Raw genomic sequence first — 26,752 nt, forward strand, 5'->3', positions numbered from 1 at the left:
TGGAAAATACCTGCTATGTGGTGCGTTCTGGCCTATTTTACAGGCTTGTCCTTCAGAAACACACGCCTGAGCCCCGGGAATAAAGCCTTGTCTACACTGGCCCGTTTCTGCGCTGTAACTCCCGAGGCGCACACACTGCCAAGCCACTGAGTGCGCAGACACTGCACAGTTGCAGCACTGTAAAAAAACGCACCCCAATGAGAGGTGTGCGGCTCTCTGCGCCAGGGCTACAGCTGTTTAGTGAAAAAGGATCAAGCTATGCTGCATTGGCCTGTGATTGGCCTCTGGGAGGTGTCCCACAATGCCTGTTCTCGCCTCTGGTCATCGGTTTGAACTCTACTGCCCTGCCCTCAGGTGACCAACCATCATCCCCACCCCTTAAATTCCTTGGGAATTTTGAAAGTCCCCTTCCTGTTTGCTTGGTGATGCATGCAGTGGTATTGGCACATCTTTCCAGGTGGCCATGCCTGCTCTCACGCTTTCTGGACCAGATTTAAATTGCCCCTGAATTCAGTGGAGCTGCATTGATTTACACCAGCTCAGGCTGTGACCCCTGGCCATCACTGCCACTTGGTTCCAGGGCCAGACCAGCACCAGCCTGTCAGAACCACCATGCCCCAAGGATCGAGCTCCTCCTAGTGATTCTCCTTCTCTTCACTGGAAAACTGGAGATTCAGAGTGGTCAGAGGGTGGGCGATGGAGCAGATGCTGGCTGTGCAAAGGGAGGGAGAAAGCAGTGACAGAGGGAGGCAATGCCCCAGGAGCAGGATGAGAGCTAGGCACACACTGACCCAGAAGAAGGCTGAGAGGAGGCCCCGATGCAGTCCTGCAGCAAGCCACTGCTAGCTAGGAGGTAACACTGCCTATTGCACACCTCGTTCCGGTCCCGGATCCCTACTGGTCCCAGAGCCACCTGTGAGGCTTCAGTTCCAGCGAGAACGTCGGAGGTATGGGATGTTGTGACATGATAACAGGTATGCCGAGCAGAGACACCTCATTCGGCTTCAGAGAAGGAGCCAATTATCTCATTTCCATGTTCCATAGCACTGAGCTTTCTGCCGTACAAAAGCAACAAAGAATTCAGTTCAATTAAGTTGTGGGAAATCCAGCTGTCCTATCAAAAGGCGGCCAACGCCGGCAATGGGTGAAGAGGGTTGACGGTTGCTCATGGCACCACTATGAAAAAGCCCGAAGACACAGGCATGTTCTATGCTTCGTCCAGTTAGAAATCAGCCCCCTCGTGCTGTCCGTGCACCATACAGCCATGGGCACAGGCTGCAGGCTTTCAGGTCCACCGCAGCTCTGCAATACAAAGAGCATTGCTCCCTGTCCCACGCTCTGCTCACTAGCGCCGGATCGGCCCCTGTGTTAATTCAGATGATAGCAGGCCACTGTACAAGCCATTCCCCTCTGTCTGCGGAGTCCTCCAGAAGCAGAGATGTCTCCGGGCACTCATCAGAACATTGGGTCTGCACACACCACACTTCACTTCCATACCCAAGTCCTGGGCGTGGAACACGTGAGGTGAGTCTGCTGGGGGGTGGCTACGGGCCTCATGGACATGTTTGGTGGGGTCACGGCCTGGAACTGGCGGGGTCCATTACCCACGTCCCTTGAGTCTGACTCAGTAACATGCCGGCTGGATTCCCCTGGGCACCCGGTCTGACCAGGCTCCTATTTGTGCTTCCCTTCCCAGCCTGAACCTGAGCAACAGCGACATCCTGACCATTTATGACGGGGACGAGCTCACTGCCCGTATCCTGGGGCAGTACGTCGGCAGCAGTGGCCCCCAGAAGCTCTACTCCTCCACCCCCGACCTCACCATCCAGTTCCACTCTGACCCCGCGGGCCTCATCTTTGGGAAGGGGCAGGGATTCATCATGAACTACATAGGTAGGTGCACTGCACTGCGATCTGCTCTTGGGGCAGTGAGGCTGGACACGTTGCATCTGGGTGCGGCATCTGCCAGGGCCGCAACTCAGTGAATTCTAACTCAGAATTTGGGGCTGTGAGTGAGGGGATGCAGGTTTTCCGATGCTTAGCTACCTCACCCAGCGCAGCCAATGGGCCCAAGACTCCGGTTCAGCTCAGCCGACGCCATGCACTAGTCCTGGGCAGGCTGTTAGAGCAGCAGAGGTTCCTTGTGCTCCTCTGAAACCAGTAGCCACTATTACCTACATCCCTCAGGCAATGGGCACCAGCTACAGCCCTCAGTGTCTACTGTCCCTGGACTTCTGCCAGCCCTTGCAGCATCCTCCAGCCCTGCAGGCCCCCCTGGGCTGGACCAGACAGTGCTACCAAGGGCCATGGGGAAAGGCCAGAGTGATGCTCGCTGCCTCGGGATTGGGGATGGGAGGTGCTTGATGCTGACTGACAGCTCCGTGGGGATAGCCTGGCCTCTTGGCCTTAGCTGGGGCAGGTCACGCATCTCACCTTCTGTTTAAAAGGCACCTTGGGACAGGATCCCTCTAACTCACTCATTCTGCACATGCCAGCTAGTGTCCTCCTGGCTTCCCCGATGTATGGCCTGGGGCTGACCCACTGCACAGGGGTGGGTTGCATTAGCATGGCTGTAGGAGAGCTTTGGTCAGACTCATCCATTGGTCCCTCAACACTGACCCAGACTGGTGCTGGGCTACCCAGTACAATAAGTGCATTGCAATGCTCCAGCTGCATCCAGAGCCCAGTTTGTGCACACGCAGAGCGCCCGGCTTGCACACACGCAGAGCACCTGGCTTGCATGCATGCAGAGAGCCTGGCACCCCCCAGGAGTTGACAGTGGTGCCCAGCGAGCATTTCTCCTTTTCACCCGCATGTACTGCATGCACTATTACAGCAGTCAGAGAATAAGATGCAGTGCAGGTCAGCTGAAATCTGCAGGGCCCCTTCCGTAAAGCACCACCCCATCTGTGGACGCAGCTATCAGTTTATGAGTGTTTTAAAGTCACAGATTTTAGAAACATAGAGGGCAGGAAAAAATATGCTGGAGCAAATTAGCCCTGAACTGTAAATACTGTGCTCAGACAGTGCTGCTTTAATAGGATGTGTAAAAAATCAAATTTGCAACTGGCTTCTGCTAAAATGATTCTAATGCTGACAAACTGTGTTTAGCATCCAAATCAAGGCAAATGTACCAGGCGGTTTTGGTTAGTCGGGAACTCCCCATGGCCAGCCCAGGGCATTATACTTCCCGTCCTTTGGAATCTGGGTCCAGGAGGGTATTTAAACTCCTCGTTAACAATGGGACAGAATTAGTTTCTAACCCGAACAGAAGGGTGCTTTCAGGCAGCAACAGTCAGATGTAACAGCCCAGGCTCACCGCTTGCTGGGCAGCGAAGGGATGCTTAGGAAGCGCCACCCATTTCTGAAAATGGCGAGGGTCTAGCGGGATTTTTGAAGCCTCTAAACCCAGCCCTAAGCCGGTGCTGTGCAGATCACACTGTGCTGTGACGCTCCTGCTGCAGACTGGGATACGGACTGTGTGGCACCAGCACAGCCAGGGCTAGCAAGGGGCCAGCTGTGTGCTTTTCACATTCAGAGCTTGAAGGCTTCTGAGTCATCAGCTTCACTTTGTAAATCAAATAACCACGCTCCAGGCACCTTGTGCAGCGCCTAGAAAGGTCACCCGCTGTTGGAGAGGAAGCAAGCAGGCAGGCAGGCCAGGGGGTAATCTGCACCGATTTTTCAGTACTAGCCAGCATCTTTCTGTGGCTACAGAGGTCTCAAGGAACGACTCATGTTCAGACCTGCCTGAAATTCAGAATGGGTGGAAGACCACATCACACACAGCACTAGTGAGGGGGGCCAAGATCACCTACCAGTGTGATCCAGGATATGACATCGTCGGAAGTGACACGCTCACCTGCCGGTGGGACCTCACCTGGAGCAGCGACCCTCCGTTTTGTGAAAAAAGTAAGACAACATCCCCCCACCACACACACATTGCTTAGTATTGCTGGGTTCATGGACACAGTCAGCCAGGTCCAAAGCCCATTCAGATCAATGGGGAGCTTTCCTTTGACGTCTCTGGACTCTGGACCAGACCCATTAAACGTCAGGGTGCATGTGAAATGGGACTCGGTGGTGCTGAACACATGCCGAACAAAGCATTTTCCAACCTCCTTCACGTGACTTTGCAGTGGACTCCACACCAGTGCATTTCAGGGCTACTGATCTGTTTATCTGCCCCCCACTGCCTGCCTTCCTATTTTGCTGCTTGTCCTATGTCATGTTCCTGTGAGGAGTCACAGAACCTGTTTGTCTCTAGTTATGTACTGCACAGACCCTGGGGAAGTGGACCACTCGGCACGTTTAATTTCTGATCCAGTGCTGCTGGTTGGAACCACCATTCAATACACGTGTAACCCAGGCTTTGTACTGGAAGGAAGTTCCCTTCTGACGTGTTACAGCCGTGAAACAGGAACTCCAATCTGGACATCAAGGCTACCGCACTGTGTCTGTAAGTTGGGCTCAGTTCTCTATGGTGTTGCAATTATTTCTCTTCTCGCGGCTGCCGTTTTACTTTATTCCTTGTTATCTGAATTGATTTGCAAGTTTCCCATTGGAAATTCAGAACCGCCTGGAGCAAGCAGCGAATGTGCCCAGCATCCCAGCAGACAGTCAGTAGCAGACATACTGAGCCAGTCATCAGAAACAATCGTTCCTATTCTTTCACTTCCAGTTTCCTCCAGGCTTTTTCCTCCTTTCAACAGCTAGATCTTTAGGGATGTTCTCCCCACGATAGCCACAGATGCTGTACAGCAGATACCATGTGGGCTGCACTGATCCCATCCATCCAGCAGGCCTTTTCTTTGTTGCCGGAAGTTTGAAGCATCCCTTCCTCCACACCAGCAATTCAAAGCAGTTAATAACAATTCAAATAACCAGGTCTAGAAGGAGAGGATAAGTAAAAGCTCATTAAAGAGGCTGACGAGCAGCAGTGTAATAGAAACACCCCTGATAGCAGGTCTCTCTGCAGCAGCCCCGCTGCTGAAATCACTCTGTGGGTTTTGTTCTGTGGCATCCCATCTCATTTGCAGGAGTTGAGTTCTCACCTGGAGACCTGTGTCACCCCATCTCCCTAGAGGAGTGCTACCAGCTCCTGACCCTGCCTGCTGATGGGTTCAGAGACTGCCAGAGCGAAAGGCAACACTGACTGGCGCAGGAAAGGTGAAGAAACACAATATCTTCCCTGCTCAGCAGCTGCTGCCACTTTGCCCCCCAGCTCCTGATCTAGAGCAAAGGCCACCCCAGCTGTACGCTGGCTGTTACCATCAGCAAAGCTGGTCGAATCCCTATTATTGCGAGAAAGAGCTGCCTTGATTTCATTTTTCACATCCTGATTATCACTACAAAAGGTTTTTTTTTCTTCTGCTGATAATAGCTCACCTTAACTGATCACTCTCCTTATAGTGGGTATGGCAACACCCATTTTTTCATGTTCTCTGGGTATATTGTGGCAGAGCTCCGACCTTGTCCCCGTGGGTCCCGCACTCACAGGTGGTTTATGCTAGCTTCAGAGGCTCACTGCAACCCTCCACATAACCCTTCTCTCTCGAGGGCCCAGGATACAGTCTACTGAGCCCTTTTCATCATAAGCCAGCAATTGAGGTTGGTGAGAGAATTCCCACAGTCTCTGTTGCTCCTATGGCCTCATACCAAAACTGTTTAGCCTCCTGTCCTGACAGGGGTCTGTCTTCCCCTTCCAGGAGGTGTTTCTGTAGTGGCAGGTTGGGGGGAACCTGGGCCCCCCTTTACCCTGGGTTCCAGCCCAGGGACCCTAATGGTAGCAGCTATTGGCAGCCAACCTTCACTGCCAGAGTGGTTACATTTCCCTGGGCCACTTCCCCACAGCTCTCCTGCTTCTCCCTTCTTCACCCTTACCTTAGGGCTCCCTTACCAATGACTTGAGGGTGTCTTCATTAACCAGCCCTTCAGCCGCACTTCCTCTCTTCTGGCTCCCTGGCTCTGCTCTGCCTGACTGGAGTGAGCCCTTTTATAGTATCAGAGGGGCCTTAGAGTCAGGTGGTCACATTATCTTAATGGCCTCACCTGACTCTTTGCAGGTTAATTGGAGTCAGGTGTTCTCCTTATCCTGGAGCAGCCCCTACTCTGGTCAGTCAGGAACAGAAAACTGGTAGTCCAGTGGCCAGTAGACCCGCCTTCTGCTCCTCTGCTATACCCAACTGGCCTGGGTCTAGCGCATATCCCTACACCAAGGGGTTGGGCAGCTTGGGATGCCAGACGGTGTACGCGTGATAAGCCATCGGCGTTGCCATGGTGACTCCCTGCTCTGTGCTGTATGTGGAATTGGAAAGGTTGGAGGGATAAGAACCACCTGGTTACCCTCCTGTTCTTTTCCTTGTTCCGTTGCATCCGTTGAAAAGGGGCATGGTTGGTCACAAGGATAAATCTGCGCCCCAGTAGGTAATAACGCAACGTTTCCATGGCCCATTTTACGGCGAGGCACTCTCTCTCTACCACTGAGTATTTTTGTTCCCTCGGAAGGAGTTTCCTACTGAGGTAGAGAATTGGATGTTCCTCTTCCCCAACCATCTGCGATAGGATAGCCCCTAACCCCACCTCAGATGCATCTGTCTGTAGGATGAATTCCTTGGTGTAATCCAGGGCTATCAATATGGGGTTACTGCAGAGGGCAGTCCGTAGGTCCGCGAATGCTCTCTCTGCTGCATCGGACCATCTGACTGGATCAGGACCACGGGCCTTCACTAAGTCCATTAGGGGACTTGCCCTTGTGGGAAAATGGGGGATGAAACACCGGTAATACCCCACCACCCCTAGGAATGCTTGGACCTGCTTCTTACGACTAGGCCGTGGCCAATTTTGGATGGCCACTAACTTATTCAGTTGAGGTTTTACCAGACCTCTTCCTACCACGTAGCCAAGATATTTGGCCTCCGTGAACCCTACGGCACACTTAATAGGGTTCGCCATCAGGCCAGCTTGCCTGAAGGTATCAAGGACCGCCCCCACTTTTTCCAAGTGGGTCTCCCAGTCTGGGGTATGAATTACCACGTCATCCAAGTAGGCCGCAGCATAACTGGCATGGGAGCGTAATAACTTGTCCATGAGGCGCTGAAAGGTAGCTGGGGCCCCATGTAGTCCAAAAGGGAGGACCGTATATTGGAAGAGACCCTCTGGTGTAGAAAATGCCGTCTTTTCCTTTGCATCTTCAGCTAGGGGAATCGGCCAGTACCCCTTTTCAAGTCTAGGGTTGTCAAGTACCGGGCATTCCCCAGACGGTCCACTAGTTCATCTATGCGGGGTATAGGGTAGGCATCAAACTGGGATATCTCGTTTAATTGACGGAAGTTGTTGCAGAACCTCGTGGTGCCATCAGGTTTGGGCACCAACACTGTTGGGCTTGACCACTGACTGTGGGATTCTTCAATGATCCCCATCCCCAGCATTTTCCTGACTTCCGCTTTTATTTCCTCCCTTTTGGCTGCTGGCACCCAGTAGGGCTTCATAGTTACTCTGGCCCCAGGGTTCGTGATGATGTGGTGATATGTCCCAGTTGTGCGACCCGGCTTTGTCAAGAATACGTCTTGATATTGGGCGAGCATCTCAGTTACCTTTCTTCTGGGCTGTCGTTAGATCAGGAGACACCCTCACCTGTTCAGGATTTTTGTTCTCTGGGTGCAGCTCTTCTCTAACCACTGTGCATGTCTCTCACGCATGCCAGGGTTTCGGAAGGTTGACATGGTATATCTGCTCTAGTTTTCGACGTCCCAGTTGTCACACCTTGTAATTTACTTCCCCTACAGTTCGACTATTTCTTAGGGCCCTTGCCACTGGGCCAACAGCTTACTTTCGGCCATGGGTACCAGTACCATTACTCGGTCACCGGGTTGAAACTAACAAACCTTGGCTTGACGGTTGTAGTAGGTTCTCTGGGCCTCTTGGGCCTTCTGTAGGTGCTCCCTCACTATGGGAGTCATCCAGGCTATCCACTCCCTCATCCATAGCACATGATCTATTACGTTCTTCCCCTCACTAGGTTCCTCCTCCCAAATTTCCTTGGCTATGTCCAGGATGCCTCGGGGGTTGTGTCCATACAACAACTCAAAGGGGAGAATCCAGTGGAAGCTTGGGGGACCTCACGGATGGCGAACATGAGGTATGGTAGTAGGTTGTCCCAATCTTTCCCATCCTTGCTTACCACCTTTCTTATCATGGCCTTGAGGGTCCGGTTAAATCTTTCCACCAGACCATCGGTTTGTGGATGGTAAACCGAGGTCCGCACGGTCTGGACATGGAGCAAGGAACACAGGTCCTTCATCAACTTGGACATGAATGGTGTTCCGTGATCTGTGAGGATTTCTTTTGGTAGCCCTACCCGGGCAAAGATTCTCACTAATTCTTTGGCAATGCTCTTGGAAGCTGTGTTTTGTAAGGGGACAGCTTCTGGGTACCTGGTTGCATATTCTAGGATAACAAGCACATACTGGTGGCTCCTGGGCCTTTCCCTCTATAGTTACCCCATCTATCTCAGCCACCTCCTTCCTGGCATTCTCATATCTTGGGTCTTCCACCTGGTCCCATCAAAAAGTCTCTCTCCCGGGGCTTATCAGTCTGAACTCTGAGGGATCTGTCTCTGTCTTCTCAGCTGGTTCTGTGAGGTTGGGGTTGGAAGCGGTCTCTGGCCCCTCCTCCATCTCGGGGCCCTCACCTTCAGTTGCCCATGTACGTCTGCCTACATAGGCGGCCCTCTGTCCTTGTATCAGGATTCGGGTACCCAAGGCCTTGGCCGCCCTTCTTTCTCTCTTGGTCTTCCTGCCTTTCCCCAGAACAGAGAATAGCTCCTGGGACATTTCCGCAAAAAATGGGAGTTGACATTCTGCCGCGGAAGCCTCCTGAAGTTCGGGGAGGTCCTCTCCCTTCAATTCCTTCCAAAGGAGTAAGTTTCCAAACCCAGGGAAATCTCTACCTATGAGCATGGGGTATGGGAGGTATGGGACTACCCCTGTTTCCACCCGAGTGACATTTCCCTGAATTTCAATTTTCCCTGGTATGATGGGGTAGTAACTAACAGTCCCATGGACACAGGTTACCCTCGTACACTTAGCCTGCATTAATTGGCTGCGCTTCACTAATTTACCCGAAATTAGTGTGATAGCACTTCCCAAGTCTATGAGTGCCATGGTTTCTACCCCATTCAGCTTTACCTGCCTTGTATATTTATGTCGGGTGACTACAACCCCTACAATATTGAGTAGGCTGCATGGGTCTACCCGTCCCCCAGGTTACACTGCATTGGCTCTATGACTTTGGGGCACTGGGCAGCTATGTGCCCCAACTCCCTGCACCCATAACACCTATAATTGCTTCTAGTCACTCCCCTATCACGTGGGTTAGGGGGTTTAGTCCCAGGGTCCCCCCCACTCAGGCCTTCCCCTTCCTCCAAGAAGGAGGAGTGCTAGGCAGAGACGGGCTCCACCTAACGAAGAGAGGGAAGAGCATCTTCGCAAGCAGGCTGGCTAACCTAGTGAGGAGGGCTTTAAACTTCATTCACCGGGGGAAGGAGACCAAAGCCCTGAGGTAAGTGGGGACATGGGGTACCGAGAGGAAGCACGAGCAGGAGCGCGTGAAAGGGGAGGGCTCCTGCCACTAAGAAAGCAGGATAAACAGCAAGTTATCTCAAGTGCATATACACAAATGCAAGAAGCCTGGGAAACAAACAGGGAGAACTGGAAGTCCTGGCACAGTCAAGGAATTATGATGTGATTGGAATAACAGAGACGTGATGGGGTAACTCACATGACTGGAGCACGGTCATGGATGGATATAAACTGTTCAGGAAGGACAGGCAGGGCAGAAAAGGTGGGGGAGTTGCATAGTATGTAAGGGAGCAGTATGACTGCTCAGAGCTCCGGTATGAAACTGCAGAAAAACCTGAGAGTCTCTGGATTAAGTTTAGAAGCGTGAATAACAAGGGTGATGTCGTGGTGGGAGTCTGCTATAGACCACCGGACCAGGGGGATGAGGTGGATGAGGCTTTCTTCCAGCAACTCACAGAAGTTACTAGATTGCAGGCCCTGGTTCTCATGGGAGACTTCAATCACCCTGATATCTGCTGGGAGAGCAATACAGCAGTGCACAGACAATCCAGGAAGATTTTGGAAAGTGTAGGGGACAATTTCCTGGTGCAAATCCTGGAGGAACCAACTAGGGGCAGAGCTCTTCTTGACCTGCTGCTCACAAACCAGGAAGAATTAGTAGGGGAAGCAAAAGTGGATGGGAACCTGGGAGGCAGTGACCATGAGATGGTCGAGTTCAGGATCCTGACACAGGGAAGAAAGGAGAGCAGCAGAATACGGACCCTGGACTTCAGAAAAGCAGACTGACTCCCTCAGGGAACTGATGGGCAGGATCCCCTGGGAGAATAACATGAGGGGGAAAGGAGTCCAGGAGAGCTGGCTGTATTTTAAAGAATCCTTATTGAGGTTACAGGGACAAACCATCCCGATGTGTAGAAAGAATAGTAAATATGGCAAGTGACCAGCTTGGCTTCACAGTGAAATCCTTGCTGATCTTAAACACAAAAAAGAAGCTTAAAAGAAGTGGAAGATTGGACAAATGACCAGGGAAGAGCATAAAAATATTGCTCGGGCATGCAGGAGTGAAATCAGGAAGGTCAAATCACACCTGGAGTTGCAGCTAGCAAGAGATGTTAAGAGTAACAAGAAGGGTTTCTTCAGGTATGTTAGCAACAAGAAGAAATTTAGGGAAAGTGTGGGCCCCTTACTGAATGAGGGAGGCAACCTAGTGACAGAGGATGTGGAAAAAGCTAATGTACTCAATGCTTTTTTTGTCTCTGTCTTCACGAACAAGGTCAGCTCCCAGACTGTTGCACTGGGCAGCACAGCATGGGGAGGAGGTGACCAGTCCTCTGTGGAGAAAGAAGCGGTTCGGGACTATTTAAAAAAGCTAGATGAGCACAAGTCCATGGGGCCGGATGGGCTGCATCTGAGAGTGCTAAAGGAGTTGGCGGATGTGATTGCAGAGCCATTGGTCATTATCTTTGAAAACTCGTGGTGATTGGGGGAAGTCCCGGACGACTGGAAAAAGGCTAATGTAGTGCCCATCTTTAAAAAAAGGAAAAAGGAGGATCCTGGAAACTACAGGCCAGTCAGCCTCACCTCAGTCCCTGGAAAAATCATGGAGCAGGTCCTCAAGGAATCAATTCTGAAGCTCTTAGAGAAGAGGAAAGTGACCCCCCAGGAACAGTCAGCATGGATTCACCAAGGGCAAGTCATGCCTGACTAATCTAATTGCCTTCTATGACGAGATAACTGGCTCTGTGGATGAAGGGAAAGCAGTGGACATGTTATTCCTTGACTTTAGCAAAGCTTTTGACATGGTCTCCCACAGTATTCTTGCCAGTAAGTTAAAGAAGTATGGGCTGGATGAATGGACGATAAGGTGAATAGAAAGCTGGCTAGATCATCGAGCTCAGTGGGTAATGATCAATGGCTCCATGTCTAGTTGGCAGCCGGTATCAAGTGGAGTGCCCCAAGGGTCGGTCCTCGGGCCGGTTTTGTTCAATATCTTCATTAATGATCTGGAGGATGGTGTGGATTGTACTCTCAGCAAGTTTACAGATGACACTAAACTGGGAGGAGAGGTAGATACGCTGGAGGGGAGGGATAGGATACAGAGGATCCTAGACAAATTAGAGAATTGGGCCAAAAGAAATCTGATGAGGTTCAACAAGGACAAGTGCAGAGTCCTGCACTTAGGATGGAAGAATCCCATGCACCGCTACATACTAGGGACCGAATGGCTCGGCAGTAGTTCTGCAGAAAAGGACCTAGGCGTTACAGTGGACGAGAAGCTGGATATGAGTCAACAGTGTGCCATTGTTGCCAAGAAGGCCAATGGCATTTTGGGATGTATAAGTAGGGGCATTGCCAGCAGATTGAGTGACGTGATCGTTCCCCTCTATTCGACATTGGTGAGGCCTCATCTGGAGTACTGTGTCCAGTTTTGGGCCCCACACTACAAGAAGGATGTGGAAAAATTGGAAAACATCCAGTGGAGGGCAACAAAAATGATTAGGGGGCTGGAACACATGACTTATGAGGAGAGGCTGAAGGAACTGGGATTGTTTAGTCTGTGGAAGAGAAGAATGAGGGGGGATTTGATAGCTGCTTTCAACTACCTGAAAGGGGGTTCCAAAGAGGATGGATCTAGACTGTTCTCAGTGGTAGCAGATGACAGAACGAGGAGTAATGGTCTCAAGTTGCAGTGGGGGAGGTTTAGGTTGGATATTAGGAAAAACTTTTTCACTAGGAGGGTGGTGAAACACTGGAATGCGTTACCTAGGGAGGTGGTGGAATCGCCTTCCTTAGAAGTTTTTAAGGTCAGGCTTGACAAAGCCCTGGCTGGGATGATTTAGTTGGGGATAGGTCCTGCTTTGAGCAGGAGGTTGGAATAGATGACCTCCTGAGGTCCCTTCCAACCCTGATATTTTATGATTCTACGATTCCTTCTGGGTTCCCGACTGGTTTTCGGCCTCCCTCTTCTTCCACCTAGGATTTCCCAGGGGTTTGGCACCCGACCCTCCACGGTCAGGGTCGAGTGTTTGATTCATGAGGGGCCTTCCTTGGGTAGTTGGGTTAATTCCCCAGCTGTCATCCCTCTTTCCACAAATGTGATCATTTCATCATAGGGCGATGGATCATTCTGGCATATCCATTTGCGGAGATCTGGCGGCAGTCCCTGCATGTAACGGTCCATGACCAAAGTATCTAAAATCTCCTCCGGGCTGTATGCTTCGGGCCGTAACCACTTCGGAGCAAGGTGTATGAGGTCAAATAGTTGGGACCTCAGAGGTTTGTTCTCCCTGTATTTTCACTCCTGGAACCTCTGGGCCCATACGGCTGCCGTCCCCCCTGATTGTGCTAGGATCTCTGCCCTCAGCTGGGAATAGTCAGTGGCATCCTCGGTGGGCAGATCAAAGTAGGCCTTCTGGGTCTCTCCGCACAAAAAAGGGGTGAGGATGCTGGCCTACTGCTCCTGGGCCATGCCTCATGCTGAGCAGTCCTTTCAAATGAGAGGAGATACGCCTCTACGTCATCGTCTGCCATCATCTTTGGCAGACAACCGGTGGCCCTCAGCTTTCACGTCCCATCGGACCCCCGGGCCTGGATGGTGAGTATTTTCAGCTGGTCCACTACCTCACGCAGGAGGGCTCGATCTTGGGTGACCTAGCTCATTAATGATTGGTTGGTTTCCTGCTGTAACCTCATGGACTCCCATTGCGCCGTCGCCTGAGCCCGGGTTGCATCCTGCTGGGCCGCTATGGCTTGCACCAGTGCTCTCACCACCTCCTCCATTGTGGTACAAACAAAACCCCAAAACCCCAGTGCACTTTTTTTTTAATTTATAAAAAACCTCTTTGTTCCGCCACGCTGTGAGCAATCACAATCCCACTCCTGACACCAGTTGTGGCACAGCTCCGACCTTGTCCCTGTGGGTCCCACACTTCCAGGTGGTTTATGCTAGCTTCAGAGATTCACTGCAACCTTCCACATAGCCCTTCTCTCTCGAGGGCCAGGGATACAGTCTACTGAGTCCTTTTCATCATAAGCCAGCAATGGAGGTTGGTGAGAGAACTCCCACAGTCTCTGTTGCTCCTATGGCCTCATACCAAAACTGTTTAGCCTCCTGTCCTGACAGGGGTCTGTATTCCTCTCCCAGGAGGTGTTTCTGTAGTGGCAGGTTGGGGGGAACCTGGGCCCGCCCTCTACCCCGGGTTCCAGCCCAGGGACTCTAATGGTAGCAGCTGTTGGCAGCCAACCTTTCACTGCCAGAGTGGCTACATTTCCCTGGGCCACTTCCCCACAGCTCTCCTGCTTCTCCCTTCTTCACCCTTACCTTAGGGCTCCCTTACCAATGACTTGAGGGTGTCTTCATTAACCAGCCCTTCAGCCACACTTCCTCTCTTCTGGCTCTGCTCTGCCTGACTGGAGTGAGCCCTTTTATATTATCAGAGGGGCCTTAATTAGAGTCAGGTGGTCACATTATCGTAATGGCCTCACCTGACTCTTTGCAGGTTAATTGGAGTCAGGTGTTCTCATAGCCTGGAGCAGCCCCTACTCTGGTCAGTCAGGAACAGAAAACTGTTAATTCAGTGACCAATAGATCTGCCTTCTGCTACTCTGCTGTACCCAACTGGCCTGGGTCTATCACAATATATATGTCTTCCTACTGTATTTTCCACTGCATGCATCCAATGAAGTGGGTTTTAGCCCACGATAGTTTATTCCCAAATAAATTTGTTAGTCTCTAAGGTGCCACAAGTACTCCTAGAGCATTCAAAGGAGCACAGTGCACAAAGTTCACCTTCTTAGACACTTAACTGCTGTTGAACAGACTAATATACCAGGCTACTGCCTGACATACTGTGACTCTTTAACCAAATCTAGTTGGTGAAGGTGAGGAAAAACATAAATCCAGTAATTACTGTGGCTATGGCTTAGATCTGCACAGTACTGGACTGACGGCTAGCTAAAAGCGTGGGTCAGGCAGAAAAAGCATGATTCACACTGGGAATGTTTCTTTTCAGCTGAAGAGTCCCTTGCCTGTGATAATCCAGGATTACCTGAAAATGGCTACCAAATACTCTACAAACGACTTTACTTGCCAGGCGAATCCCTGACGTTCATGTGTTATGAAGGCTTTGAGCTAATGGGCGAGGTTACTATCAAATGCATTCTGGGCCAGCCGTCCCATTGGAGCGGACCCCTGCCCATCTGCAAAGGTAACGATCTTTCCGAGACAGCTGGAAAACAAGACCACACTTTGGGAAGGGGCTGGAATCGACAGGGATTTGCAAGTGTCCTCAGCTAGTTCCCACCACACCAGAGAATTAGCTTTGAGCAGCGACCTCCTCCAGCATGGAGATTTGTCCCCATTCTCACCACCATTAAAAGGCAGCAGAGCATGTCACTGCTGCTGCAGCCCCTCCTTAAGAGCTCCTTCTTCTGTTTTACCAGCAGCCCTGAAAACAAAAGGCTCTCCAGTTGTCATCCAGGCTCCTGACACATTGGTGTTGCCAGGGTTCCAACCAATCTCCATCCGAGATTTTGGTGGTTGCTACAGATTTATCTTTAAGAGGTTCTGCCTGCCCGGGGAAGGGAATCCATCTCAACACCTTTCTCGTGAACTGTATTGGAAGCTGTTAACTAGCAGTCATTGCCTAGCACATGTGCAGACGGGGCAGGGGGAAGCAGGAATGGTCCTCAGAGTTTCCAGAGGAGTCTGGATTCTGTCCCAAGTCCTGTGAACACTTTGTTCTACATTTCTCTATGTGTACCTTAGTGATTCTGCCTTGGGTTACTAGCTGATAACAATGGCCATGACCCTTGGCCCAGAGGAAGCCCTGCTTGATTAACTGGCCAGTTTTCAGTTTGAGTCTATTTCATGGACACAAGGAGGGATCTCCTGGTAACACTTTAAATGGCAGGGAGTAAATACCCCTTAATTTCTTGTGAATTGCACAGTAACAGTGTCCCTGGAACAGCAGCGTATTCGCAGGCTTTTGCAGATTGCTCAGGAGAGGATAATGTAATTCCCCTGGGCCTCAGGCTTCACTGTGCAGCTGATTTGCCTTGAAGTGATATGGTGCTTGCTGTAAGGCCAGTCCGAGAATGCCTTAAAATGGGTGCAGAAAGTCCAAAAACATCTAAAGAGCTCAGGGTTGGTGGCACGTTTTTGGGTCTGTGGAAAGAAGCAGATACCCCAAATTGGGGGACTCCCCATGCCCACATGCTGATGGAAGAGACCTCTGGGATGTGTCACTGCACAGGGCAGGGGCATGGGTGTGAATGGGAGGGAAAGTTGAAAAGGATGCACAGACACAAGGACACTCACATGGGATGCCCACCAGAACTTTATTTCCTCTCTCTCCTAAAACAAGGACAAGAGGATATTCAATGCAATTGAAAGGCAGCACATTTAAAACTGATGCAAGGAAATCTCCTTTTACCCAGCATGGGATTAGCCTTTGGAACTCATTCTCACAAGATGCCATTGAGACCAAGAGCCGAGCAGGATTCAAGAAAGAAACAGACACTGATATGAATAATGAGAGCAGCCACAGTTAAATTAGACAGGGCTGAAAATATTAACGAAGGTTATAAACTCTCACGCTCAGGGCATAAGGCGACTGCTCCTGACGGGGTTTCAGGAAATGTCCCCAAAGGGCAAGTTATTCCATAATCACCCCCTATGGGCTTTCCGGCACCTTTCTTGGAAGCATTTGAAACAACCCACTCTTGGAGAAAAGAGAGCAGATGAGATGGCCCATCAGATGTTCCTATGAAAGTGCTCAGTGAGCGTCCCCTGAAGGAGGAGATCCAGGGGGTTTCCTTATGCTGCTGGGAATGACCTTCTGGCTAATTCTAATTTCTGGCCTAGGGCACTAGAGTTTTCACAAAGAGGGAAAACAGTAAATCCAGCTGAGGGAAATGTGGGTATTTTTCATGTTTCACACGAGGCTGCCAGCCTCCATGACCATCTCAAACCCTGCCAACAATTCCCAATTTCTCTTGCAGTGAATCAAGACAGTTTTGAACATGCTTTACAAGGTGAGTGAAATGCATTTGTTGGAAAATCCCAGTCAGGCAGATGTCTGGCACCTCTCTCTGGAGAGTGCAGCACCTGCATTTGATCACACAACGCAAACAAATTTGCAACAAGTATGCATTGCAGCATTGACATTGCTCTTCAGTTCAGAAATTAGAGACTATGGAATGTGGCTGGGCTGACCACTCTGCATGGGAGGGTGTCATATGTCCTCAGTACAGGACTCTTCAGAGGGATGGAATATTTGGGGAGGTTCTCTGGGCAGAAGGGCTTGATCTGTGGTTTTGAGTACTTGTGGTACCCAATGGGACCTGCAGCTGGGACCACTGGATAGCAATTGCATTTCAGACAATAAAATCTCTCTTTCACCTGCCCGTCTCCTACAGGGCACTTTGAGGCCCCTCATTGTGCTCCCAGCTGATAGTGGGACACTAGACAATAGATGGGGTTGGTTTGGGCTTGTGAAGAAACCTGGGTTTTACGGTTACATTTCAAACAAGCATCATTCTGCAGCTGGCCGCAGAGACAATGCAGCATCGTGAGGGGAGGGAAAGGTTAGGAGGGAAGAAAGCCCGAGGGGGGGAAATTGCAAATGTTTGGCCTTGGGGAACATAATGAATATTGTGTTTTCAGTAGCAGAAGCTGCCGCAGAGACGTCGCTCGAAGGGGGAAACATGGCGCTAGCCATATTCATCCCGGTGCTGATCATCTCACTGCTGCTGGGCGGTGCATATATCTATATCACAAGGTGGGGACCACTGTCACAGCAACACTGGGCACGTCTCCAGGGCCTTGATGCCAGGGATCTCAGAGCGCTGGACAAACAGCAGCTCATAACCCTCCCCGTGCCCTCTGAGGCAATGCTGTGTTCCTCTTGAGAGGGAGCACCCAGCAGCTACCCCTGGAACCTGTGGGTGCTGAGGGGGCCAGGCAGCTCTGATAATCAGGCCCTGACCTCGCAGGATTTGCTGCCAGTAGTGAGTGATCTCGGTGCTGAGCGGTGAATGCAGGAGGGAGAGCAAAGGGGAATGGGCGATTTGGGAGCGTGAGTGTGGGCTGCCTTGCTCGGTGCATGTCTCCAAGTGACGCCATTGGCTTCACCAGCCCACATGCGCGAGCCGTTGGGTCCTGCGTGGTTCTGACCCAGTGAGGTGACATCTCTCACTTGCTTCTCTTTTTCTCAGATGTCGGTACAACTCCAACTTGCGCTTGCCCCTCATGTACTCCCACCCGTACAGCCAGATCACAGTAGAGACAGAGTTTGACAACCCAATTTACGAGACAGGGGTGAGTTGGCCTTTCGGTGCCTCAGTTCTCTCCGTCCGTACATTACATTAAATTGAAGGTGAAGGCTTAGCACAGACTCACAGCAAGAGGGTTTTAGAGTAGCAGCTGTGTTAGTCTGTATCCGCAAAAAGAACAGGAGGACTTGTGGCACCTTAGAGACTAACAAATTTATTTGAGCATAAGCTTTCATGAGCTACAGATCACTTCATCGGATGCATTCAGTGGAAAATACAGTGGGGAGATTTATATACACAGAGAACATGAAACAATGGGTGTTACTATACACACTGTAACGTGAGTAATCAGGTAAGGTGAGCTATTATCAGCCGGAGAGGAAAAAAAACCTTTTGTAGTGATAATCAAGGTGGGCCATTTCTTGGTCTCAGTGTCACAAGTACTCCTTTTCTTTTAGCAAGTGGGAAGGTTACGAACCCCCCTCAAGGCTCCCCATGAGAGAACATCTCTGCTTATCTCCCTCTGTGTCATGGTGGGCAAATAATGCAGCAGATCAGCCAGAAAAATCAGTCTTTACGGGAGTTTCAATGGCACTAGCATTTCCACCCCACCCTGGGGACACGGTGAGCCAGACAATCAGAGTGGGGGGCATTAGAATTTAGCCAAGGAGGGTCTGACAGGGGTCGCCCTGCTCCGGTCTCTTTTCTCACCACAAACCCTCAGAGACCTTCTCCTGGTCACACCCTCTGTGCAGTTTATTTACAGTGTTCTGTCCAAATGTGTGCGGCTCTGTATTTACAATAGCAGACACGTCTTAGCTCACTCAGCCAAGGAGGGGAGAGACAGATGGCACCTTCCCCCTGAAAGCTCTCTCCTGGCTCTGACTCCCCAAAGCCTGCCAGTCCGTCTCTTCTCCCCAGGCATGTCCTTCCTGTGCCTTTTCTACCTGCTGGGCTGATGGGTTAATTACCCATGTATCATAGACATAGACCTCAGGAGGTGTCTAGTCCAACCCCCCTGCTCAAAGTAGGACCAGCCCCAACTAAATTATCCCAGCCAGGGCTTTGTCAAGCCGGGCCTTAAAACCTCTAAGGAAGGAGATTCCACCACCTCCCTAGTTAACCCATTGCAGTGCTTCACCACCTTCCTGGTGAAATAGTTTTCCTAGACCTCCCTCACTGCAACTTGAGACCATTGCTTCTTGTTCTGTCATCTGCCACCACGAGAACAGCCGAGCTCCATCCTCTTTGGAACCCCCTTTCAGGTAGTTGAAAGCAGCTATCAAATCCCCCCTCATTCTTCTCTTCCACAGACTAAACAATCCCAGTTCCTTCAGCCTCTCCTCATAAGTCATGTGTTCCAGCCCCCTAATCATTTTTGTTGCCCTCCACTGGATGTTTTCCAATTTTTCCACATCCTTCTTGTAGTGTGGGGCCCAAAACTGGACACAGTACTCCAGATGAGGCCTCACCAGTGTCGAATAGAGGGGAATAATCACTTCCCTCGATTTGCTGGCAATGCTCTTACTAACGCAGCCCAATATGCTGTTAGCCTTCTTGGCAACAAGGGCAAACTGCTGACTCATATCCAGTTTCTTGTCCACTGTAATCCCCAGGTCCTTTTCTGCAGAACTGTTGCTTAGCCAGTCGGTCCCCAGCCTGTAATGGTGCATGGGATTCTTCCATCCTAAGTGCAGGACCCTGCACTTGTCCTTGTTGAACCTCATCAGATTTCTTTTAGCTCAATCTTCCAATTTGTCGAGGTCACTCTGGACCCTACCGTCTCCCCCCAGTTTAGTGTCATCTGCGAAATTGCTGAGGGTACAAGTGCAGTCCATCCCATCATCCAGATCATTAATGAAGATGTTGAACAAAACCAGCCCCAGGACCGACCTCTCTCCAGTCCAATTCCAATCCATCAGGTCCAGTTCTGCCTTGCAGGTTTGCTCTGGAGCGATGGAACTGGTGATGCAGTGATCAGAGTGCTGGTCCAGCTGCTGTCGCCCAGCAGGGCCTGGCAAAGGAAGATGCAGAGGAAGCCATTTGGAAATGATGATGAACCCATTGCAGTGGGGCTGCTTGGCCTTGCAGAGCTGGGAAGGGGAAGCCACTCTGCCATGGAATGGAGTCGCAGGGAGTCCTGAAAGCCTCCCGCAGTGTGTCATCCAGAGACAGCATGGCTCTATGCGAGCCCCTGGGCCACCACATTGACTCACACCAGGAGAGAGGGGCTCACAGCAGTTCTGTTCAGTGCAGCATCCCCTGCTCCTCTCCCTGCCCTCCGGGCAGCTGTGAGGGGCACGTCAGGACCCTGCTGTCTAGTGCGAGGGAGCTAAAGACTGCAAGTTATCCACCCAGGGGCCAGAAGAGGTGCTGGCTTAATGCAGGGGGTTTGCCTTAATGTAACTAATACCCTCCTGCTGACCTCCCCTCTCCTGGCCCTTTGGCGTGTGAGACTCCCTCAGGCGCAGCTAGGACCCCTGACCCCACTCAGAACTGAGGTGTAAAGCGGGGGATGTGAGTGGCTCTGTGGAGTCTGCAGTGACGTGACATGCAGGTTGTGGGGCAGATACAGCAGTTGCACTGAATGAGTCTCCCCCAAGGTGTCTCTGAGCTAAGCCCAGTGCCAGAGGAAACTGCAGGGCCTGCTGGAAGTATCATTCTCACCTCCTGCAGCTGCTTTACTCAATGGCTTCTGTCTAACTTCTAACTTGAAGAGGGCTGGATCCTGCCAGGTGCTGAGCAGCCCGGCTCCCATTACATGCAAGGGAAGTGGGGTGAGAGTTGAGGGTGCTCAGCATGTCTCACTCCCAAGCTCTGAGTTCCATGCTAGGACAATGGGCATGTTTGAGCAGCCAGGTGTGAGTGTCTGGGGGCATGAGAAATAAGGCAGTGCCTTGGCGTGAGTTAGGTCTTCAAACCAGTGTTGCCTGCTCTCAATTTTATCACGAGCCTCACAATATTTGGTGTTTAACTCAGAGCCCCAGCTCCCACAGGCAACAGATTGGATAAGAATCTCAGCTTTCATTTTTAAAAGTCAGCTTCCAGCCCCTGTGGTTGTGAACAAAAGCTGGAAAATGTGGCCCACGTGTGACCCAAAGGCTCAGAAACTGGAAGGCAGAGTAAAAGACCCCCAAATGTATTATTTGTTTAAACCTCATGATTTTTAAACCAATCTTGTGATTTTGGGGACCTGATTTATGATTTCTGAATGTCCGGGTTGGCCATACTTTTGTCTCCATGAGAAAACTGTACCAAACAACAAATTGGTTTAGAAACGGTTCTGGTTAAATTGACATAGCCCTCTTGCACGGGCACTCTTAAATAGAAATCAAAGGTAGACACCAGGGGCTTTGAACCCTTTAACTACATTAGCTTCTAAACCAATTTAATGAAATCAAGACAGTTTTCTTGCGTTGACAAGGCCTATATGTCACCTGGGTCTGATCTCACATAGACCAGGGCTGATTAATCTGGGTGGAAACCCAGCCATTCCCTTAAAAGTGTGTTTTCTTCTTTTTAGGAAACAAGAGAATATGAAGTTTCAATATAAAGACAGTGATACAAGAGTCTCCAAATGTGAACTTAATTCACTCCAATAGAACTTCCTCAGTAACTAATCCAGAGACCATGTGGAGTTTAATTGGAACCCTGGACCTACTGTTGTCTGTCCTTTTGCCTCTTTATTGATGATTTCACTGTTTTCTTCGCTGTATTTATTCTATTTAACTTGAGATAGGTGTGTTCAAAGTATTACCGGCAGGCTGTGCTCCGCTCCCTGGGTATACCCAGAGCTCTGAGGACCAGTGCAGAGCTACCAGTCCACACATGAAGGTGGGGAGGGTGCCCCATCCCACAGCAGCAACAGCCTCCAACTTTGCACTGGCTACGTGCAAAGGGATTTTACGGTTTTTGTGTTGTTAAAAATTAAAATGTCTCTATGCGAGATCCTGCAGCTAACTACCAAGAGCTGGGATAGACACAGAGCTTGATTCCTTGGTATTATACATAGAGAGTCTTCCTGAGCACTGGCCTAAGCCTAACTACTGCCCACACATTTCCGGTTCTCCTAGAGTTTGATCAGGCATCTGGTGCTACGCTCTCTCCGATTCAAAGAGCAGTGAGCAGAGGGAGCAGCCTCTCTCCTGGGGCCCATCTCAGGAAAGTTGCCAGGCAGGTACTGCGTGATGCCCTCGGGTGTCTGGGGAGAAAGGGGAAGCAGAGACCAAACAAGCAAGTTACATGCTACTTGCTTGGCCCAGTTTGTTTTTAACCCTGGAGAGGCTCATACAAGAACATGTGAGCTGCTGCAGAGAAGCCTTAACGTGTGCAACTAATGATTGCTGAGCATATCAACCCCGGTCTGAGAGACCTTTGCAGCGTTGCAAGGGGACATGGGTAAAATCTTCTAGGGCAGTGTTACCACTACACCTGGAACAAACAGGCTTGCATGTCTTCTGCTCACACCTGTTATTGCTCTTTAATAACATTTACTGTGGCCATTGCGAGGAATATCCAGTCTCTCTCAAAGTCTGAGTTCACCTTTTGCCCACTTTGCAGTAAGTATCTCAGGGTAATAATGATGGAATACAGGATCCTATCACATGCTCTGGTTAATTTTGGAGCATTCGCCCTTCAAGATTACAGTGCCCTCATGCAACTGGAAGAGTCCACTGTTCTTCTGGACTAGCTGCTCTGGGAAGGGCAGGTGGGGTGATTAGTTAGCCACAACTCTGCATGGGAAGAACCAGAGTCAGGCCTTCCTCCCATCTTCCCGGAGCATACAGAACCGGTGGAGTGCATTAGATTGGATCTCAGCAGCATGGGAAGACTTTATGGCAGCAACCAAACCACCATGTTCCTGTCATTCCAAACCTAGTCCAGGGTGCTGCCACCACTCCATCGCAGAAAACAGGGTCCAGTAAGCATTGTCCACTAAGAGCTGCACTGTCCAGCTTCGAACTAAGAATGGGAAATCACCTAGATTTGCACTCCGCTTGCGAGTCAGGCATTGGGCAAACCCCACCTGGAGAAGAGAGAAGAGAGCAGTGGGGTCATTGTAGGGAAGAAAGTCAGGTAGCAAACCTTCCCTGACTGCAGCATAGGAGCCCAATCACTAGAGGAACATAGCTGGCAAAATAGAGCCTTTAGTAGCCACTTCCATCTTGATCTAACCCTGTGACAACTGGACTTCAATCACCACATTCCTGTTCTTTGGTTCTGGAGAATAACGTGTTCACATTTAACAAAACAAATGCTCAAATGTTTTCTTTTCATGGACACATAAAGATTCACAAAAGGTTCCATTGACTTAGTTACCAATACTTCTCTTTCACAAAATTGGTGGCCATACAGGGCCATTCCTGCTACCACTGGAGGAACTGCGCCATTGATGTCTCTTTGGCTGCTGGTGTCTTTTTTCTGTCTTTGTAGAATGGCAGTTATAACCATGACAGTGTTTTTAATTTAGAGAAGGTTAGGGCATCTCTGCAGTTGTACGACTGAGACATTCGATTTTTTTCCTTTGAAAAAAACAATCAGCGGAATGTGTATTTGTAATTTGCAAAGGTTAAAAAAACAGAAGAAAAAAAAAACAAAAGAAAGGTGCCAGGCATTTCATTTTTGTTCATACCTGTCTGTTTTTATAAGAACAATGTGAAAATGGTTGGGATTAAATATTTTTGAACATGATACAGTACTTCCCTGGGAAGCTCTAGAATTTAGTGTAACCTTAATACAAATTGTACTATATTTTTTAAAGGTTGAAAATAAGTTTAACAGAAATTTGAGCCACAGAATATGCCTGTGACTCAGCCTGTATTACGTGCCGCGTACACTTCAACGCTCTCTGCCATGTGGTCTGCAGGTCTCCATGGTTACACACAGACCCTCACATTGTCACCTTCTTGAATGATTCGGATTGGAAACGAGTGAATGGTGCAGAAGATTGCCCCGGCCCAAAGCCGTGAAGATGGATGTGTTGGGTCCATCTCACCGTTTTGTCACTGTGGAGTTTTTCTCCAGAAAATGGGCACAGGTTATCCCCTGCAGCATATGAGCCTTGTGGCTCTCTGGAGTGCCTAAGAGCTAGATTCGAGTCCCTCAGAAGTTGCTGGGATGAGAGTTGGTTCTCTGTGTTCTCCAAAGCCTGCCCAGCCCAAATGGGTCTTTAGTTTCCTTTAGATTTGGTTTTACAAACTATTGAGATGCAAATCTCTTCATTTCCCCCTGAGAAGAAATATAGGAGCAACTGTCCTTCGCTTTTCACTCTCATGAGCTCCTGTGTATTACCACACGATCAGGGCAATATGCTGTCCTCTTTAGAACAAGCCTGCTGTGCGACAGAAATTCAGAGCATCAGGGCAGACGGATGAATGGCGGGTAATCAGGAATGGAAGTGATCCCTAATTTAGTTACTATTTCCTTTCTATACATACATAAATATGATAGGATGGAGAGGTGGAAGGCCTCATGGCCGCTCACTTTAAAATGCCTTCCCTTGCCTCCTGCTGTGTTACTTTAGTGCATTATTTGGCATATTATTAAACCAAGCCTTCTGAGCAAGAGACCCTGCCAGACACATCTGTTTTCTGGGGCACAGTGCCCCTGCATTGGTGGTCTGGGTTCATCCAGATGCAGTTTCCATGGGATGAAGACTGGGGAGAAATTTCAACCCGGCAGTAAACAGGCCCCACTCGCAGGGAAGAGAAGGGGAGACACATCTGCTTCCTGGGCTGGTTTGGCTGTGGATCTTTTACTGCTGGTGCCGTTACCTAAGAGGCGTTTGCACTTTGTCCCGGGGCAGAATGAAAGCAAGTGGGAAATGAGACAAACGCCCTTGCCTTATTCATGGATGAAAACAACAGATTTTCCCCGGTCTCCTCGCTAGCATTTCTGTTGAACATCACAACGTCCTGCCCCATGGGACAGGGTCAGGGAAACACCCCTCAACTGTGGAGACTGGCTCCATCTGGGAGTCAGTACGGCCAAAACCATCCAACCCCGTGGGATCAGAGATTTGCACCAGCCCTGGCAGAGTCCAGGACTTTCTTCTCAGTTGAGCTGGGACTCTGGTTTGGGTGCAGAGCTCAGAACATCTGCCGATGGAGCGCATACTCCATGAGGTCTGTGTTTCCGCTGTCAGCAGTCAGGTTCCAGACTCTGTCTGAACATACAGGATAGAGATCACTGACTGGGAACAATGCCAAGGAGCCAGTCTGGAGAAGACTCCACAGGAAAACCAGAAGGGTCAGTGGAGAAAAAAGAGATCGATTGTCCTGAGGAGTAAGCATGTGGCAAGCAGTACGTTCAACACAACTGTTCTCCTAAGGGCAGAATGATGTAGGACACTCTGCCACCTGAGCCAAAGTCAGTCCAAGTCAATGGAAAGACTCCCACCAACTTCACAGAGTTTTAGATCAGGCCCTTAAAGCATAATGTTGACTAGGGAGGGATAGCAAAGCATCTAAGGCAAATTCTACCAGTCTAGATTTTTTTGCTGTATTCACGTTGGTCCCCATTTCGTATGTTCACAATTTCAAAAACAAAACCCAATGTGGGACTGGATGGAAAAAGGAAAACATTTTCTTATATAATTATTTTTTGTTGCTCAGGGGGCTTTAAAGGGAGAAGAGGTGCATATGCAGAACAGGGGAGTTCTAATGAACAGCTCACAACATTCCCTGCATGCCAGCAGGGACAGGCCGAACGCGAATTGTGCCACAGGTTTGCATAGCGTTGTCTATACTCGTGCACATCTTTATAAGTGGTTTGCATGCAGTTACAGCTGTATCACAGCTGTTCACCTGTCTACGATGCCTCCTGGTTTTTTTCATCCCAGCCATCAGAATATCCTACTTGTGTTCACATGAACGATAACGGATTTGTAGGGCGACATACTGTATATTTTTCATGCTATTTTCTTGAAGGTAAATTACAATTTCTTAAAATCTTAAATCTTATTCTTAAATCTGAATATGGATGAATTTACTGTGTTAAGAGAAGCATTCCCGCAGTCATAACTCTCCCTCCATATTAATGTACAAACATCCTTCAGCTCTGTCTGTGGTACTGTACTCTGAGTGCAATAAATTCCTCATTTTGCGTCAGGTCTGACCTCTCCAATTTATACAACTGTTGAGAATAACCATTTGCCCTTCTCATGCCTCTTTCATCTGAGGATCTCAAAGTGCTGGATGAATATTAATGAATTAGGTTTCACAACCCCTGTTAGTAGCTACTTTACTATCTCATGTTTCACAGATAGGGAAACTAAGGCACGAACACCTTAAGCATCTTACTCAAGATCACCCAGCTGGGAATAGAATTCACGTATCCTGTCTCCTGGTTCCGGGCTCTGATAATTAGGCACTGGAATCCATCCTATAGCTTCTAATAAGTGTGGACAATGGGAGCGTTGTTGCTGCTTTTGTAAGTTCGTGCTTTGTGACTTCTTTATTGTCGGCTGGCTTCCATGTTTGGTAAAAATACTCAGCCCTACACCCTGAAACATAATGAGCCTTGTGGGAGATGGCCCTGCAACTTGGCAGGCAGAAACATGGAATGGCTGATACGGGACTTGAGTAACAAAGAATTAAAGGAGGATAATATAGTTAATGGGCTTATGGAAAAGAGATCTTGTCAATCTAATCTGATATCTTTTTTAATGAGTTGACAAAGCTTGGTTGATAAAGATAATAGTGTTGGTGCAATAGAGGTCTGTAAGGATTTGACTTGGTACCACATGGCATTTTGATTACTAAACTAGAACAATACAAAATCAACATGGCACATGTGAAATGGTTTAAAAACTGGCTAATTGATAGGCCCCAAAATGTAATTGTAAATGGGAAAACATTATCAAATGGGATCCCCCAGGGATTGACTCTTGGCCCTCC

At 49.6% G+C, this 26,752-nt stretch overlaps 1 protein-coding gene across 2 annotated transcripts in view; it reads left to right on the forward strand.

Moving 5' to 3' along the window:
• SEZ6L (seizure related 6 homolog like) overlaps nt 1–25,963 on the forward strand; it is a 163,902-nt gene extending 137,939 nt beyond the window's left edge. The window contains exons 10-17 of one of the 2 annotated variants that reach the window (XM_038373708.2): nt 1,697–1,893; nt 3,718–3,912; nt 4,268–4,459; nt 14,594–14,788; nt 16,584–16,616; nt 17,248–17,362; nt 17,799–17,901; nt 21,379–25,963. In XM_038373708.2, coding sequence (XP_038229636.1) covers nt 1,697–1,893; nt 3,718–3,912; nt 4,268–4,459; nt 14,594–14,788; nt 16,584–16,616; nt 17,248–17,362; nt 17,799–17,901; nt 21,379–21,408 — 1,060 coding nt within the window. In that variant the 3' untranslated portion in view covers nt 21,409–25,963. The remainder of the gene's footprint in view (nt 1–1,696; nt 1,894–3,717; nt 3,913–4,267; nt 4,460–14,593; nt 14,789–16,583; nt 16,617–17,247; nt 17,363–17,798; nt 17,902–21,378) is intronic. The other variant, XM_038373709.2, reaches the window with a different exon arrangement.
• The last annotated feature ends 789 nt before the right edge of the window (nt 25,964–26,752 follow it).

Source organism: Dermochelys coriacea, chromosome 15, assembly GCF_009764565.3.
Source record: "Dermochelys coriacea isolate rDerCor1 chromosome 15, rDerCor1.pri.v4, whole genome shotgun sequence".
Classification (NCBI taxonomy): Eukaryota; Metazoa; Chordata; order Testudines; family Dermochelyidae; genus Dermochelys; species Dermochelys coriacea.